At 32.4% G+C, this 16,792-nt stretch overlaps 1 protein-coding gene across 16 annotated transcripts in view; it reads right to left on the minus strand.

The window, feature by feature from the left end:
* Positions 1-540: 540 nt before the first annotated feature.
* The window catches only part of LOC148611946 (spectrin alpha chain-like), a 44,312-nt gene continuing 28,060 nt past the window's right edge, over positions 541-16,792 (minus strand). For 11 of the 16 annotated variants that reach the window (XM_088592976.1, XM_088592970.1, XM_088592968.1 and 8 more), the window contains 24 exons: positions 15,855-16,003; positions 15,118-15,307; positions 14,726-14,829; positions 14,173-14,335; positions 13,560-13,644; positions 12,346-12,530; positions 11,993-12,097; positions 11,511-11,620; positions 10,909-11,007; positions 10,558-10,678; positions 9,948-10,069; positions 9,346-9,577; positions 8,683-8,919; positions 7,655-7,791; positions 7,144-7,333; positions 6,663-6,842; positions 5,631-5,743; positions 5,055-5,072; positions 3,792-3,941; positions 3,139-3,240; positions 2,612-2,665; positions 2,196-2,342; positions 1,713-1,860; positions 541-1,160 (listed from right to left, as the gene is read on the minus strand). In XM_088592976.1, the coding sequence (XP_088449102.1) occupies positions 1,035-1,160; positions 1,713-1,860; positions 2,196-2,342; positions 2,612-2,665; positions 3,139-3,240; positions 3,792-3,941; positions 5,055-5,072; positions 5,631-5,743; positions 6,663-6,842; positions 7,144-7,333; positions 7,655-7,791; positions 8,683-8,919; positions 9,346-9,577; positions 9,948-10,069; positions 10,558-10,678; positions 10,909-11,007; positions 11,511-11,620; positions 11,993-12,097; positions 12,346-12,530; positions 13,560-13,644; positions 14,173-14,335; positions 14,726-14,829; positions 15,118-15,307; positions 15,855-16,003 (3,267 nt within the window). In that variant the 3' untranslated portion in view covers positions 541-1,034. The remainder of the gene's footprint in view (positions 1,161-1,712; positions 1,861-2,195; positions 2,343-2,611; positions 2,666-3,138; positions 3,241-3,791; positions 3,942-5,054; positions 5,073-5,630; positions 5,744-6,662; positions 6,843-7,143; positions 7,334-7,654; positions 7,792-8,682; positions 8,920-9,345; positions 9,578-9,947; positions 10,070-10,557; positions 10,679-10,908; positions 11,008-11,510; positions 11,621-11,992; positions 12,098-12,345; positions 12,531-13,559; positions 13,645-14,172; positions 14,336-14,725; positions 14,830-15,117; positions 15,308-15,854; positions 16,004-16,792) is intronic. The other 5 variants (XM_088592978.1, XM_088592974.1, XM_088592966.1 and 2 more) reach the window with 3 other exon arrangements.

Here is a 16,792-nt window from a genome sequence, read left to right on the forward strand (position 1 = left end):
AGGTATGGCTCCCTACTTGTACACATTATTCCGACTCCAACCTAACCAGTTGTTACTATATCTTAAATAGGCGGTGCACAATGGGAATATGTAACTAAAACTGTGTGAAATTTTTACTAAATTACTTTCAGTGTAGTAGGAACAGATGAAAACCCTCTGTGTAATGAAAAGTATGAAATAAAGGACAGATGGACAGACCCCCTTTAACTGTAAACCCCCACTTACAAGTAGGGGATATAAAAAAATAAAAAACAATTGTATTTATTATGTGACCTGTTTTGGAAGGTCTCTTAAGATGGGTTTGACTAAGTAGGAATCAAGTGACCATTCAAACTCGTACCTCTTAATAACTCTACAAGAACCTTTAATTTACTGGATCCCTTATTTTGTCTTTCACTGTTGTTGGTATAGCCATGATACATGTGTTTGCTACAATACCACTGATACAGATACAGCACTAACAGTGATACTATTGAAGGTTAGTATGACTTGGTAAAAATCAGCTTGAAGGCAAAGATGAAATAAGAGCAGCAACTCCAATAACTTGACTATAGTTTAATCATCTAGCTTGTGACACAACATAAGCTTAATATGATTACAATCAATAAAAAAAGATTCTAAAATTTGGTATAAAAATCTTTATAAGAGATTCTGTATTAAGTTACAATCATTGTAGTGATTAAAGTTAGTACAATCAAAATTTATTAAAACTTCTTTGTTACAACCCATATATATGCTTCTGTAATGAATATCTAAATTTATAAACCCATTTTTTCCCAATTCATAATAATGGACATAAAATATTTTTGAATTTTCCAATTTCTTTTTTTCAAAAATGTGCTCAATACAAAACACAACACATCTTTCTTTAATTGCTAATGTTCCCATATCTTAATGCTCGAATAACTCTTTTAAAGTAAGTGTAAGCAGAAAAGCATAAACAACCTATAACCATACAATAGAAATTAATACTAATAAAAATGTTTAAAGTGATGATGATACATTGCACACTATAAGATGTCCAAATATAACAACTAGTTTATAAACATAGATTCTGTAAACTCTGTGTAATCATAGGCATCTGGTACTGTTCTTCCTGTCTTGTCTACAAACGGTTTCATCCGCTGTAAACAGTAATCAGCTTGTTCCTTTGTTAGATTCTGGAAAATAAAATTATATATGTAGTTTGTGTATATTAAACTCTATATATATATATATATATATATACCATCGATTACACAAACGAATAATTCAAAAGCCCAAGATTTGCTTTTTGAACGATCCTCTTAAGGAGGATTTTAAAATACGAATATACCTGTCATGGATTTTGAGTTAAGTATCAGGTTTCGAGATAAGTTATCTAAAGGCGCTTACAAAGCATCACTTCACTACATATTGAGGATATGTTAAGGAGGTAGACCTAGGGTAAGGGACACAACTCTTACAAATCATTGGAATGTTTGTATTCACCTTTTTACATCAATATCATGTAAGCATCAAAGTAACATGGACTGATTTCATGCTGATTCAAAGAAAAGCTTGAACGGCTTAGGGGAAATTGAATATGATACAAACATATCATTTATTTCGAGAGTAATGTTCCTTACCCTAGATCTACCTCCTTAAGAACAGATAATCATACAAAAAGAAAATCTAAATCTCAAGAAGAGAATGCCTCATAATATCAATATCATTGAAGACAAGATACTCACAGCATAAAGTTCTTGTGCTGTAATATAAGGTTTCTCTCCAGATGTTAGGGCACGGAAAGCTTCTACAACCTCAGAACTAGATTGGACATTCTCAGTTTCTCTACTTATCATAAACGCCATGTACTCTTGTAGAGATACTTGGCCATCCCTAAACAGAAATATAAAGTTTACTTAATTACTTATGTCAAATGAATATTCCAAATATCATACCAACACATTTTAAGGTACAGAAAGTTTATTAAATTGCAAAAGTGAAATGCTGGTGATTTCTGGCAATTTCAAACAGAACTTGGTAGAGGAGTTATTTTATTCATACAGAATATTGCAAATATGGTTAAAATTAAATTGTTTACGAGTTAGGTTATGGTATTTTTTTCTGAACTTTATCAATGCCAATATTGTTTTCTTCACCTTTTATATATTATGTATCATTTTTAAATAAGACCATTTTCTGACCAAGGACGACCTAGTTAATTATCTCACCGATTTGGATCTACCATGTCCAGAATGGCCTGGAATTCTGGATCCACTTGGCCTTCATCAACCACAGGAAGATCATATCCAAGGGCACGGAGACAGGACTTGAATTCCTGGTGGTCAAGTTTACCAGACTTGTCTTTGTCAAAGTGTCTGTAAAAGATATATTGAAAACAAAATTAATAGTGGAAGCAAATGAAAAATGCAATTTCAAAGCTACAACTTAATTTCCTTCATGTCATTCTGGATGTATTGTACAATTACAAAACATGCCGATTTTCTTTCAAAATAAACATTATGCATGTACATTAGGTATGCAAACAAAAAGTTCTATTGCAATTTTTACTTTATCCATATTGTCTTTATTTTATTGACACATTTATTTTCCTTTACTGTTCAACAGAATAAATGGTAAAACTTACTTGAACATCATACTGAACTCACGCAAGGCATCTTCTGATACACCACTTCTGTTCCTGTAAATGACAAACAAATTTCATTAATTATTTCGGGGAAAATTATGTATCAACTATTACCCACAGATCCATTCAGAGATGATTTTACGAAGTCTACAAACTAAGCGGAAATTGACAGAATCTGAAGTACATACACAGTAAAAAAAAAACCGTAGCAGTAAAATCCAAATTTGAAATAGCAGAATTCCACAAAAAGCAAAAAAAAATCACGTCTGCATTTACCAATGTCTTTTGATATCAACTTATCTTCCTTGAAAAACTCAAGTTGTTGATGTAGACAGGTTATAATACCTAAATTGAAACCTTTGTCTATAACTGGCAACAACTAAAAATTTATTTCTGGTAGGAAACTGTCTTTTTTTTTAATACTAAATTAAAAAAAAGTTTTCAATACATGTAATTGAGACAACAAATTTTTTGAACTTAGTAAGAAGTTAGTCAATTCAGATTCAAATTAATTGTTGATGTGTTACCTGGCCTGTATCTGTTGTTCTAAATTGTGTTGCATTCTCATTCCAAGTTGGTCAAGCTGATCCCACTGTTGGGCCAATCCTACTGTACTGTGTTCTGTGTACCTGGAGGATAAATAGGTCAAGAATTCAATCTTTATTTTCTTTTTGGGAAGAAACTCTTTACTTGAATATATTTCATGCATTCAAATAATGACCTATTAAGTTGTGATTGTGTTAACTCAGTATTGTTGGAACAATAAAATTACCATCATTCTACATGTTGTTACTTACAAGATCAAGAATAAAATGTGTAATATCAAATATTTTCATGTTATTATATAGATAGCAGTGATTTACCGAATGTTTTCAGTGTAAAAATTTCAATACTTCACACTGTTAAATAAATTCTGTAATTTCACAACCAAATATGATCACTCAAGCCACGAATGCAGCAAGATTGAACTTGTACATGGAACAAGTTCTGCACACTCGTTAAATCTGAGCGTTTTTCAGCGCTTGTTATTCACTCTTTTCAACTAATTATTCCATTAATCTTTTCTAAACTGTATATGGATTAACAAAGCAGAAAGTCACTTGCACATGTACAGCATCATTAAGATCACCAACAACTCTAAATTCAACTTATTACCTGTAAAGGTCAAACAACAACCTACCTATTATCAAGTATAAGTCTTTCCTCCATCCTAGCACCAATATCTTCTATCTGTTTAAGTTGACCCTTCTGTGACCTTACTTCAGATGATTTCTGTTTCGTAGCTTCCAACTGGTCCTCTAAGGTACCAGTTCCCTCCATCATTGCAGACCTAAATTGGAAAGGGATTGTTATAGTGCTAATAGATATACATTGAAAAAAATATTCTGATATTCTATCTACAGAATTACTTTAAAAATCCGTAACTTGAGAAATATAAAAAGCATGTGAGAACTCACAAATTTATTCCTGAATATTACAAATAAAGTTACCTGTAAAATATTTTATAGCATGAATTCTCATAAGAATCCAAGATTTAAGTAGCTGTCTATGTAAGAATCATGCAAAATCTAAAAAAAATGTGATACACCCCAAAAAAGGCTACAAATTTTTATTTTTGTAATTAAGTTGTTTTATGGGTCTATACAATGAAATGTGTAATTATTCATTCAAATCTGCCTGCTCTTAGGAGATAATCAACATTGAAAATCCAGTAGATTCTATTGTATTTGAGCGTCATTTACAGAGTTATGTCCCTTAATTTTGAAATCTACAGTGCATTCTATACAATTTTTATCTCCCAAAAGCACGGGCTATATGAAAAACCACATGTTAATTTCTGTTTACTATGACATTTAAAACAAAATATCAAAAATAAAAATATGTAGGCTTTTTACCCATGAATCACATTTTGCATGATCCTTAGCTGGAGTGCTACTTAAAATGACATGTTTTCTACCTATCAATTCACACAATGATACAAATGGGAGGTGGATAACTCTAAATAATACAAGTTATTGTGTCAATGTTTTATAACTAAAATACCATGCAATTCGACACAACAACAGTAACTTACTAATGGGTTGAAAGTATCAGTTGTATAAGTACAATAATTAGTGTAAAGGCAAATATTCTCTACTCACTCTGGCAGGAGGCTCAGCAAATGTATCACACTGCCATGCTTTGAATCTTAAATTTGTTGGTTTAATTAAGCCAACACACTACAGTAAAGACCAACAGAGCAGGGTTGCTCAGATATTAGCCAAATCATGCTAAGTTAATTTGTTTACCAGCCTTTACAAGAAAGCTTTCACATAAACACTTTCTTTTTATTTTGAAAGAAAAAGGGGTTTATCAAAGATAACTGAAGCAGTGTATTGGAGGGATTTTCAATATAAAGGACAACAAAATAAAACTGTCATGCCAAGAAGAGATAAATAATAACCCTTCCAGCAGCCACATTCTGTTCAAAATAAACATCATTGTATAACTCAATTATTGAAGTACTAGAAATTATGGATGAAATATCAAAATAGTGGAGAAGACTACATGTTTCTTCCAACCTGAGATCATTTCTACTAGAATAGAAACACCAGTAATGTAATACTTAGTGTAAATCCTGCCTCTGACAGTCAATGTACTTTTTCCTTGTTCCTTTTTAGGGTAATTTTTAATAGCTGTGAGTGGGGTTAAAATTAAACTTCTGATCATATGTGGCATGTATTTTAATAGCAGACTGGACCACATTGCAGTAAAAATCTTAGTCTGAAAACATAAAGGGTAAAAAGATGAATATTTCTCTTGTTTTCTTTTGCTACACATAAAATATCACCTAGCAGTAACTACCAGATGAAAAGTTTAGATTTTGAAATTTAACAATAGTCTTTCTTCAAATTAAATATGCTGACAATAACAACATATGTACCCATAGTAGGAACTGAGAACTGAAAACCAAAAATATAAGAGTTTTCTCTTTCCATTGAGGGTTCCATCTACTGAGTTGATGAGTGCTATAACATACCTTGTAGCAGTTAACCATGAGTGGAAAGCATTGGCAGCTTGGGCAAATTGTTTTCTTAATTGGTCATTCTCCATCTGTCTTTTCTGTTCTTCCTCTAATTCATAGTCTCTTTCCTATGCACAATTAACAATAAACATCATCACATTATTGTAACTAGAAATACTGTGAGCAAACTCACAATAAGAATACCCCCTTCAAATGAAGAAATGTGTGATATGTAAAGACCCTAAAATTACATTATCTCCCTTGGAAGTCTAACGATAATCACACTCCTTCATGTACATCTACATAAGATGCCCAACCTTGCTAGGCATGTTTTGTAACTTCATCAAAGTCCCTTCAGCAGTATAGGAGGAGTTGCACTTACAAGCATGTAAACAGATAGAAAAGGTATTTTCTACATGTATATACCTCAAACTTTGCTTATGATAAATATACTAAGAACTAAGAATAAAGAATGAGAATTCCTCTGTTTCAGAGTTCATTTTTGCTTGGTGTACAACATCAACTAAGTGACACTTCGAATGAGAAATACTTCTGTAAGCCATTACTACAGAAAGTAGTGTTTTCTATTTTTAATAGCTGGGAGAGAATTTCATACGTGGTAACTGAATCAATTTGAACAAGAAATATCAAGTGCTTATATTGTTGAATTTCTTTTATCATTATAAAGCATTCAGTGGATATAATGTGCAATTGCTCTTATTTATTCATGCTATTATTCTAAATTCAAAGGAATCATAAGAAAAAATCTATTCTGCTCAGTCAATTAAAATATAATATATAAAATATTTACGACAATATTAAGGTTTTGATGTCAGACCCTATTGACCAAGCTTCAGACCAAGTAGAAGTTTAAGTGAGGACTTTGAGATTCTGCAACTCGGAACACTCAGACCATTAGGAATTAATAGCCTGAAGGGTTCAAAGCATCAGTGTCAAAACTCTTTCTTATATAATATATATGTACATTATTCTTGTGAATAAAATTCAATGAGTGCTTGGAAAAGACCTCCCAATAAGTGAACACACCTTGATGATTTTCTGTAAGTTCTTCCATGTATCCTCCAACGTATCCATTGTAAACCATGTGTATGGATTAGCTCCAACATTGAAGGATTTGATCTGTTGGTCTAGGGCAGCCAGCTGGTTAAAGTCTGCCTGAGCAGCACTTAATGAAGCCTTAAAGGCATCATGGGCTTCTATCAATGCCTGAAAATGTAAACAATAAGTTCCCCATAGAAATATTCATCAAACTTGCTGCACATTGAATAGCAGTGATAAAGATGCCATAGTTGCCATTTATTCATGAAAATAGGCTACAGCTGACATTAATATTCAGTGTATTAAAAATCAATTCTATTGCAAAAAGTATGGTATAGTACACAGTATATCATCATAATGCATTTTATTCTTCAGATAAATGAATAGAACAAAAGAATGAAACAGTAAAAGGTAAAATATATCTTCCTCTTTCAACATACAAAAGAAAAAAGATACTGTAAATCCATACCTTAATTTCCTCTACCGAGTTACACCTGACAGAATCTGTAAGATCCTCCTCTGCATTCTCAAACCAGCTGTTGAAACCAGAAGCTTTCTTAGCGAAAGTGAGGTACAGGTCCTCGATCTGACGATACTGGTCTTGTAAACGCAACAATCTCTGTTTACGAGCATCAGAATCGGCCAAAAGCTTCTGCCATCTGTAAAAACAGATTCAAATCATAAAATTTTGTTAATCTTCTAATTCAAAAAGATATATCTTTTTCTTATAATACAGCAGTTATGAGATAGAACCTGTTGAGACAAGTTTGTAATTTGCATACATGATTTTTTCAAGTCAACGAAACAGCAGAAATTTGGCAAAATTGAAAGTAAACATACAGCAAATTCAAATAGATTCTAAAAAACAGAAGAAAATCATGCCTGAATACAGAATAGATGCTTAAATTCTTAAAAAGTATTCAGATAAATGTTTAATATATACATCATATATTTCCCTCTGTTCCAAGTTTACTTTTTACCTGTCCATGACATCATTATAACGTTTCTCTATAGCAGGAGTTTGGGCATGGTTAGCAGCTACAAGTTGGTCCTTTAGGGCTGTAATGGTTTGAATTCCTTCCTTCTCAAAAGCTTGTAATCCAGCATCGAAAGTTTCCTAATAGCAATAAGTAAGAAAAATATGAAAGATGATTTCATTACAATTATCTTTCTTCCATTGTTTTGATGGATTTCACATTCATTGTTTTATTTCATATTAAGTAGTACTCCGGCTAAGAATCATGCAAAATGTGATTCATGGGTAAAAAGCCTACATATTTTTATTTTCGATATTTTCTTTAAGATGCTTTAGTAAACAGAAATTAACAATTGGTTTTTCATATAACCTATGCTCATAGGAGATAAAAATTGTATAGAATGCACTGTAGAATTCAAAAGTAAGGGAGATAACTCTGTAAATGACACTCAAATACAATAGAATCTATTGGATTTTCAATGTTGATTATCTCCTAAAACAGGCAGATTTGAATGAACAATTACACATATATTTCATAATATAGACCAATAAAACAACTTAATTACAAAAATAAAAATATGCAGCCTTTTTTGGGGTGTATAACATTTTTCGGATTTTGCATGATTCTTACAAAGACAGCTACTTAAATTTTTCACCAGAAGTAATTCAATAAATGAGTGTCGAATTATTCATTAATTGTAGAATTATTCATTAATTGTAAATACAATTTTCTATTACACAATTTTCTATTACAGGGATTTAGGTTAGGAGATTTTCTATATACATAGATGCTCTGAAATATGAATGGCCCAAAATAGTACTGTTGGAAGTGACGTACTTTTAGGAAATTTTTGATTGAACTTTTAACACTAACATGTTATAGGAAGTCTACCATACCATACCATATTCCTGATGGTAGAAATATCAGTCATATAATAACATAGCAACACATTATTAACAAAGTCAAATTTTCCTAGAAAACAAATAGTTTTGTCCTTCAAAACCTAACATCATATTAGATATGATACATACTTGTTTAGTGAGAAGGGTTTGTACAGATGACAAGTCTCTTCCATAATCCTCTGATCGAACTTGTGTTTCCTTGTCAGCAATCCAGCTCTCTACAACATCAGTCTTCCAGATAAACTGTAGGAAAGCTGAGTTGTCAATCAAACCTGCCTTACGACGGTTAGCAGCATCAGATAGTGAGTTCAGTTTATCCTGGAGACCAGCAATTCGCTGGGCAATACCATCAGCATTGTGATTACCCTGAAATAAATTGAAAGAAAATTATTTTTAAAAAAACTATGTTCTTTAAGTCCTAACTTCCCTATAAAATAAACTGATTGTTGTAAGCCTTGATTTGTATATTTAGGTTTCTAGTTCCAGAAAGAACCATTCAAGGTAGAATATTGTTCTACATCAATTCAATGAGTTCATGTTGAAACTCCTGTGTAGCCTTATACAGGCTGAAAGAAACTAGTCTTCTTTTTCATCACATTCAGAATCTGTAGTTTTCATATATAAAATACAGTGAAACCTGTCTTAAAGATGTTCCAAAGGAGAGAAAAATAAAGGTTACATAAAACAGGAATTTTACATGGAATGCACTACATAGGACTACCTAAAGGAAGGTTATTGCTAAATACAGGGGGCCACTATAACAGGTTTGACTGTGTATACAAGTTGATCTACCTCAGAGATGAGTTTTTCTCCTTCATTCTTGATCTCTGTACATCTATCTCTATGGATCTGGAAGTCAGTCTCAAACACTTCATGTTTCTTCAGCAGTCCCTGAACAGCAGCCATTGTCTCACCATAGTCACCACCAGTCAGAAGATGTTGTTTTTCTGTGATCCAGGCCTCTTCTTCTTCAACATTGGCACAGAACTGTTGGAAGGTGTAGGATTCATCAAGTTTCTGGCCCCTGTAAAGAGACAGTTTATTTATTAGTACTTTATAAAATTAGTTTCCAAATGCATGCCTTCTATATAAATATATATTACAGAACCATTTGGGAGATTTTACTCTTTTCTAATAATTTTTAAGCAAGAAATGGTAAAAACTTGGGAGTTCAAATGAATGGGAGGCAGATAGGGCAAAAAAAGACATCAAAACAAAACAAATTAATTTAGAAACAATAAAATGCTGATCAAAGATCAATTACTCTAAATACAAAAACACTGAATAAAAAATTAACATTTTTACATACATTTTATATATATCAGCAGTACAAAACTTAAATAGTACTACTCTAAATGGCATAATATTTTTTTTTAAAAACTTCAGTCCCATACCTAGTATTAGACATTTGTTTCAGTTCCTCCCAACTTCTATCTAACTGGTCTAATCTAGCCTTAATATCAGCTGTATTGATGTCAGATTCTTCAATCAGCTTGGCTCCAGTCTCCTGTACAGCCTGACCAGAATATAATGTTACAATACATAGTTGTGAATTATATAACATCCATATTTCACTACGAAACAATAAATTGGGCAAAAAAATTGTGACATGCACTATATAAAGTCACGTGTGAAAGCCTGTTAGGATATAACAAGAAAATGGAGATCCACTTTACTTACCCAGGTATATGATCATTTATATCTCCACTGAAGTGTGTGGCTTTATATCCCTACTGAAGTGTGTGGCTTTATATAGATAAGAAATATGTTGTAAGTGGTTACTGTCCGATATCAACTCCCTGTTTGATGTGACTTTCCCATTTTTCACTGCCTTGAATGATAAAGTTTTTTTCTAACAAAAATCTCAGCTAACACTCGATGGTTTGATTTTAAATTTGGTATGTGGCTTTATATAGATGAAGCATACATTGTAAGCAGTTGTGGTTACTTTTATCTTGACTTTAAGGACCACAGTCAACAAAGAATACTCAAATTTAAAATTACCTGTATAGCTGGTTCATGAGTTGCCAGTTCAGCCTCTAAACGTTTGTGTTTTTTCCTCAGGTTTTGTACACTAGTCAAATCTCTACCATAGTCATCAGATCCTACCAATAACTTCTTTTCTCTGTTGGTATATAAATAAAGATTTTCCCCATTTACATTTTCTGATTTCTTAGTTATTGTAATTAATCCTTTAGTTCAAAGGATTTAAAAGTTAACATCGTTCGCATAAGACAGCAGTTGTGAGTTGAAGAAGAGCCTTCTATGTATATATATGTAATATTATATTTTTTTTTGTTTTGTCTTGCATAATCAAGTAGTAAAGCACTGTATTCAATAGGATATAAAACTTACTTGATCCAAGCTTCTTCATCATCAATATCTCTTAGGAACTGATGCATGGTATTGGCCTCATTCAGTCTGTTTCTTCTTACAATAGCACACTCCTTGATCCTGGATATAAACCACATATATTCAATAACTGACATATTTCAAATGTAAAACATGGACTTTGTACATACATGTATAAGAATGTTTTGGGTTTGTTTTTTTTTTTTATTTGTCCTCAGAAGTTAGAAATTTCTTCCTCACATTCAATTACTCAAGATACATGTACTTGTAAAAAACTTATCACAGACTTGTTTTAACAGTGCCAACTCGAGAAACAGAAATTGACGAAATTGGAAGTTAACATACGGTAAAAAAAGAACTGAAATGGTACATTCCACATTTGAAAAAGTGGAATTCCACTTTAAAGCAGAAGAAAATCAGGTCTGTTATCAACAGACGGTGATATTGAGAGAGATATTAATGGTAGGGCTTACAAGGGGTTATGGACAGACACAAAGATGTCCCCCTTGACATGAATTTTTTCTGCAACTTTCAAGACAAAAAGATCTTATTTCTATGCTATCCCATTCAGATGAATATTTTTGTTCCTCTGTAGGTCTACTCACTTGTCATATCTCTCATTAATAGTTCTCTTTCTGACCTCCAGACTCTCAGCATCCCAGACACCTCCATCAATAAACTGATCTGCTTGGCTATTCAGATCCTTTATTCTATCCTGATATGAAAAGACAGAAGGCAACTTGAAAAATTTTATATAATTCTATAAATAATATATTGTCTATTTAATGATTGAACATCTTTTTATTCAACACTTCTCTAGATACAAGTGTTCTGAAACTATACTTGTTGTTAGTTGACTATTACATTGAAATACACCTTGTATGCACTGAATAAATTCATAATTCAAAACTAATCAAACAGGTAACAGAGTTTTATACATATTGTTTAGTTAGCATACAACATGATGCATGTTTGTATACAGTTTCAGGCAGACAAGAACATTTAAATGGATCAGCCAGCCTTGCTTTGGCATATTTCTCTTTCGAATAGACACAGTACTAACAAAAAACAACCATAATTAGTGTACCTCATGTGCAGCAACATCAGCTTCCAATAGTTGGTGTTTCTTTAGTAGGTTTTGTACGGAAGCTAGATCTTTACCATATTCTTCAGATGCCAACATTTGTTCAACCTGTAAATCAAAATAGTGAGATTACTTTTATTTGGATATTCAAACATTTCATGTTTAATAACATCCTAGTTTACAATTCATTTGACAGAATTTTCATTACAGATCAGAATGTTTAGTATCATTTTTCTCATTTTACAGAATACTTGTAGCTACACATCTAAAATTCTACCAGCACACACTCAATATCTGACCAGTAAATACACTTCATACCAGTACTTGCATGAAAACTAAAATGCTTATCAACAAACCTCGCCAAGCCAGAACTCCATATCCTTGACTCCAGCATTGTATGTCTGTTGTCTACTGGCCTCTTTCAGTTTGTCGCTCTTCTCAGCTGATTTAGATACTAGTGTCTCCCACTGTGATGCCAAACTCTCCAGTCTGGCCTGTACAGCATCCTCCGACCCGGCACACTGTTTCTGGTCAATCAGAGCTACAATAAATCACGTGGCAATTAAAACTTTTTGGTCCATTTAGGTCTGTATTAAAAGTTTTCAAACAGTTTCATGCTTAATCTTTGTCCTGTGTTTACTTTTGGTATTTAGTAACTGTTAACACTTCCTTCACAGATATTTTGCTTTTTAATACTGTACCAACTAATTTCCACTTGCTTTACCTGACTAAGTATTTAAGATATTTTTAACTAAACTTTGATAACTAACTTATATAAGACATTAGTACACCCTTTTAGTTCATACTTATATGCTTGTGTGTAATAAAAAATTACTTCTGACAAAAATTATTAAAAAAAATTACATTGTTCATTGATCAAATCATTGCATCAATGTAGGAAATCAAATGTTAACTGCGGCTTCAAGTCAAAATTTTTCAGGATAAAAGTGGTTTTTTTTTAATGTGGAATAAAAAATTTTAAAAAATAAAGTTTAACAGGGTGATCTTTTTTTATTCTGCAGGGGTTCCCACCAAAGCAACAAGTAGAACATGATGAAAGATAAGAAATCTGTTCATCTAGATTCTAAACCAGCAAAAAGTAGACATAAATCCAGGTGAAGGATGGTGATATACTTACCTCTTTTGCCTATTAACGATAACAGTCATAGACACAATAAAAGCACAACTGCAAAGATGTTTTGTGATTCTATTAAATATTTATGTTTTTTTTTTCACACCAGAACTCAGAACCACTGATTGGTCCACAATTTTATTATTTTTCTTAAAGTAAGGATGTTTTATTCGTACATCTAATTGATAATACAAAATGAAAAAAAAGTTAAATGGAAATTTTAGATTCCTGATTTGTCCAAGCATGAAAAAATGGTATCCCACAAACAATTTTATTTTACTAAAGTCCATAGAGAAGATAATATACATGTACAAAGAAAGATAATACAATGTAGTTATAAACCTAATGCTGAAATTATTAACTAAAACATGTTCCTATGTACTGTATGCAACACAAACCGATGTTTCTATTTTTCTGAATCAGATTAAATATGAATACCTTGCCCAACACCCAATAGAGATTGTAGTCTATCAGCATTGGCAGCCAATTCAGCCTCAAATGCCTGGTGTTTCTGGTGCTTGCTCTGTAAATGGAAAGGTCATCGCAGGTGAAATACTTAAATCTCAAAAATATCTTTATTGATGAATATTCAGATTCATTAAATCAGTGGTTTCCCAATGATCATGTAGTAATACGCTGCCCTGGTGCTCTATTTTTACCAGAAAGCTATCCAAAACAAGAACTACCCATAGGGTCTGATACAAATATGATGCTATTATTTTTTAGATGCAAGTGCTATATTGAAATTCAGGGGTAACCAAGATGTTATCTATAAATTTGAGGAAGAACACTGAATTATAATTCAAAACCTTTATAGATCCCATAGAACATAAGTTTGACAATATATTGGCATGATTAAAAAAAAAGAAGACGAGCTTTGAAAAAGTTAGGTAAGAATTGATAAATCAACAACCCAACAACGAAGACAAACAATTATGTGACTGACTATTTAACCTGTATCTACAATAATCCAAAAAACATACAACTACTTCCACTACACAATAGAGACCATACTGAACTACAATATGATCCTACAAACACCCCTACTTACCTGGATGTTACTGGGATCTTTGTAAGACTCATCAGAAGCAATCTGTAGTTTCTCCTGAAGCCAGTTCTCCATTTCATCAGCATCTCTGGAGAATTGTTGTAAGGTCTGGGCCTCTCCTAATTTGGACCGGTTATCAATCAAAGCATCCTTTAGTTGGGACCACCTGATAACAGAGTTGATTAAAGTGTACAAACAATGTGAAAAAAAATGTTGCCAACCCCCATCCCAAACATATTATAGATTCTTAAGATACCGCCCACCACAAGGAAAAAATTAAATGTAGAAAAATCATCAATCTGTCAAAAAACGCATGTGAAGAACTAAATTTTGGGAAATCAGAGCATCAAAATCTCCCAAACCCTGGGTGTATTGAATATTTTAGATGAAATTTCACCCCTACAAACATAAATTGATCAAACATCCCCCTCCAACATATAAAAAAAATATGTTTTATCCCCCACCAAGAGAAAAATAAAAAATCGGCATCCCCCCTTCCCATGCAGATTTAAAATTGAACAGCCCTTATATTTACATGACATAGTGAAGCGTTTACCTGTCCAAGACTTGATCCCTCTTGTCAGTGATGGCACCACTGTCATAGTGTTCTCCGCCAACTAACTGATCAGCAAACAGCTGTAGAGCTTGGATTTTCTCTTGCTGTGAAAAAATTAACATTTCACATAAAATATAAAAACCACAAATTGCTCAGTAACTTACTAAATGCACTAAAACTGTTCCAAAAATTTCAAAACTAATGGTAAAAAAATTTACAGGTATGGTAAATGAAAATGATTTTATGAAAAGAAACATGATATACCCTGATGTATCAATAACATGTTGTTCTTATTATTAAAACACTGGCAATCCAGTGGTGCAGCTCCTTTTTTTTTGGGGGGGAGGGGGGAAGGGGGGCTTCAAATACTGCTTTAATGTTTCTATACCAACCTGACTACTAATGGCTCTGTCAAAATCTTCATGTTTCTTGATGAGTGACTCTACATTATCACCATCAACCTGGTCACCTGATAAGAATGCTTCACGAGACTCCATCCATGACTCAGCCTGTTCACAATCACGATAAAACAGCTGTAATTCAAGACACTGGTCTAATTTCATACGTCTAGCAATCCATGCCCTGAAAAGTATTTAAAAGAATTAAGTTGTGAACATACTTTCAATCCTTTAGGACTTGAACAATATTACAAAGATCTTTATAAGAAACCTCAAGATCAACAGTAACGATTTGCAGTACTACTGCTACATCCAGAATAAATGCGGAACATGGTCTTGATTTGCTTCAAAGCAACATAAAGAAGGAAAATAAAAAAGAACGAATATGGTGAAACTCAACAAACACACCAGCATGTTACCTAAATACAAATAAATTTCAGAGATTACCAAAATATCTTCAACAAGTATAAACACACCTTTAAGTTAGTTCTGAAAGACCCCAATATCAATCGAAAGTAATAAGGTCCACGGTAACAGAACAATTACACTTCTTCAAAATTGAACAAAAAAGTATTATAACAACACAAAGACACAGTAATGACCAACATCTCCTGACTATGGACAGGCCCATGAAATCTGCAGTGGGGTTGAATTAGTTTTATAAATCTGACAATCAAGATTTAATACCCATATAACAACACTATCTTCTAAATAATTCCTACGTAACTTACTTTTCCAGCTCTTCTCTGGCATTGGCCAGCTCATCAAGTTTGTTCTTGACATCATCACTAGCATAGTGTTCATTCTGTAATAGTTGTTGTCCGAACACCTCAAAGGCTTGGAAAGTACCTGATCTAGCATCTATCTCGGTACGGTGTTCCTGTAATAAAACCAATTAATAATTAGGAATGTAAAAACATCCAGAAATTATACATGAAATTTTCTTTTATGACACATTTAATACAACGTAGTTATGGCAACTACAACTATTCAACAGAAATACATTTTTGTATACGATATAAAGTAGGAAGATGTTAAATAGGATAGTAGCTGATACAATAGGATCATATGATGGAGATGGAAAGTTACATTTGATACAATCTCTCAGCCGATATGATTTGAAGATGAAAACAATAAGCAAAAGTTGACAAAATGAAAGTACAAGCAGTATACATTTAAGAAAAATTGTAAAGGTTGAATCTGCAATAAGACAAATAAGGTTCTGTTTTACAGCAGAGAAACAATGTCTTAAGTAGTCATACAAGTATCACTACATATAAAAGGACAAGGATATTGACAACTCTATATCCATATCATATGGACTTACTCAGATCCAACAGAAATTAAGATTAACAAATACCACACTCCCCACAAAAAAAACAACATTTGGAGTAATTCTGAAATAGCCCTTTAATTAGAATCAGCATGCTGGCAGCACTATGCCTGTAAATAATAAATCAGTTGTTAGTGACACTTGCGTAATTAATGCTGACAGATTTATAGGCTCCAGAAAATAAACAAGGTTTAAATAAATTTAATTTAAAGAATGTCATCCATTTCTTAATGTCAAAATAAGGTTAAAAAAAGATTCAATGACACTAATATTACTTATCAAAACTGTCAATCAAGGAAATTTCTCAGTATTTCTTCAAAAACATGTATCCAAAAA

The sequence above is a fragment of the Perna viridis genome, chromosome 7 (assembly GCF_037379345.1).
Source record: "Perna viridis isolate PV_CMFRI_1.1 ecotype Kerala chromosome 7, ASM3737934v1, whole genome shotgun sequence".
Lineage (NCBI taxonomy): Eukaryota > Metazoa > Mollusca > Bivalvia > Mytilida > Mytilidae > Perna > Perna viridis.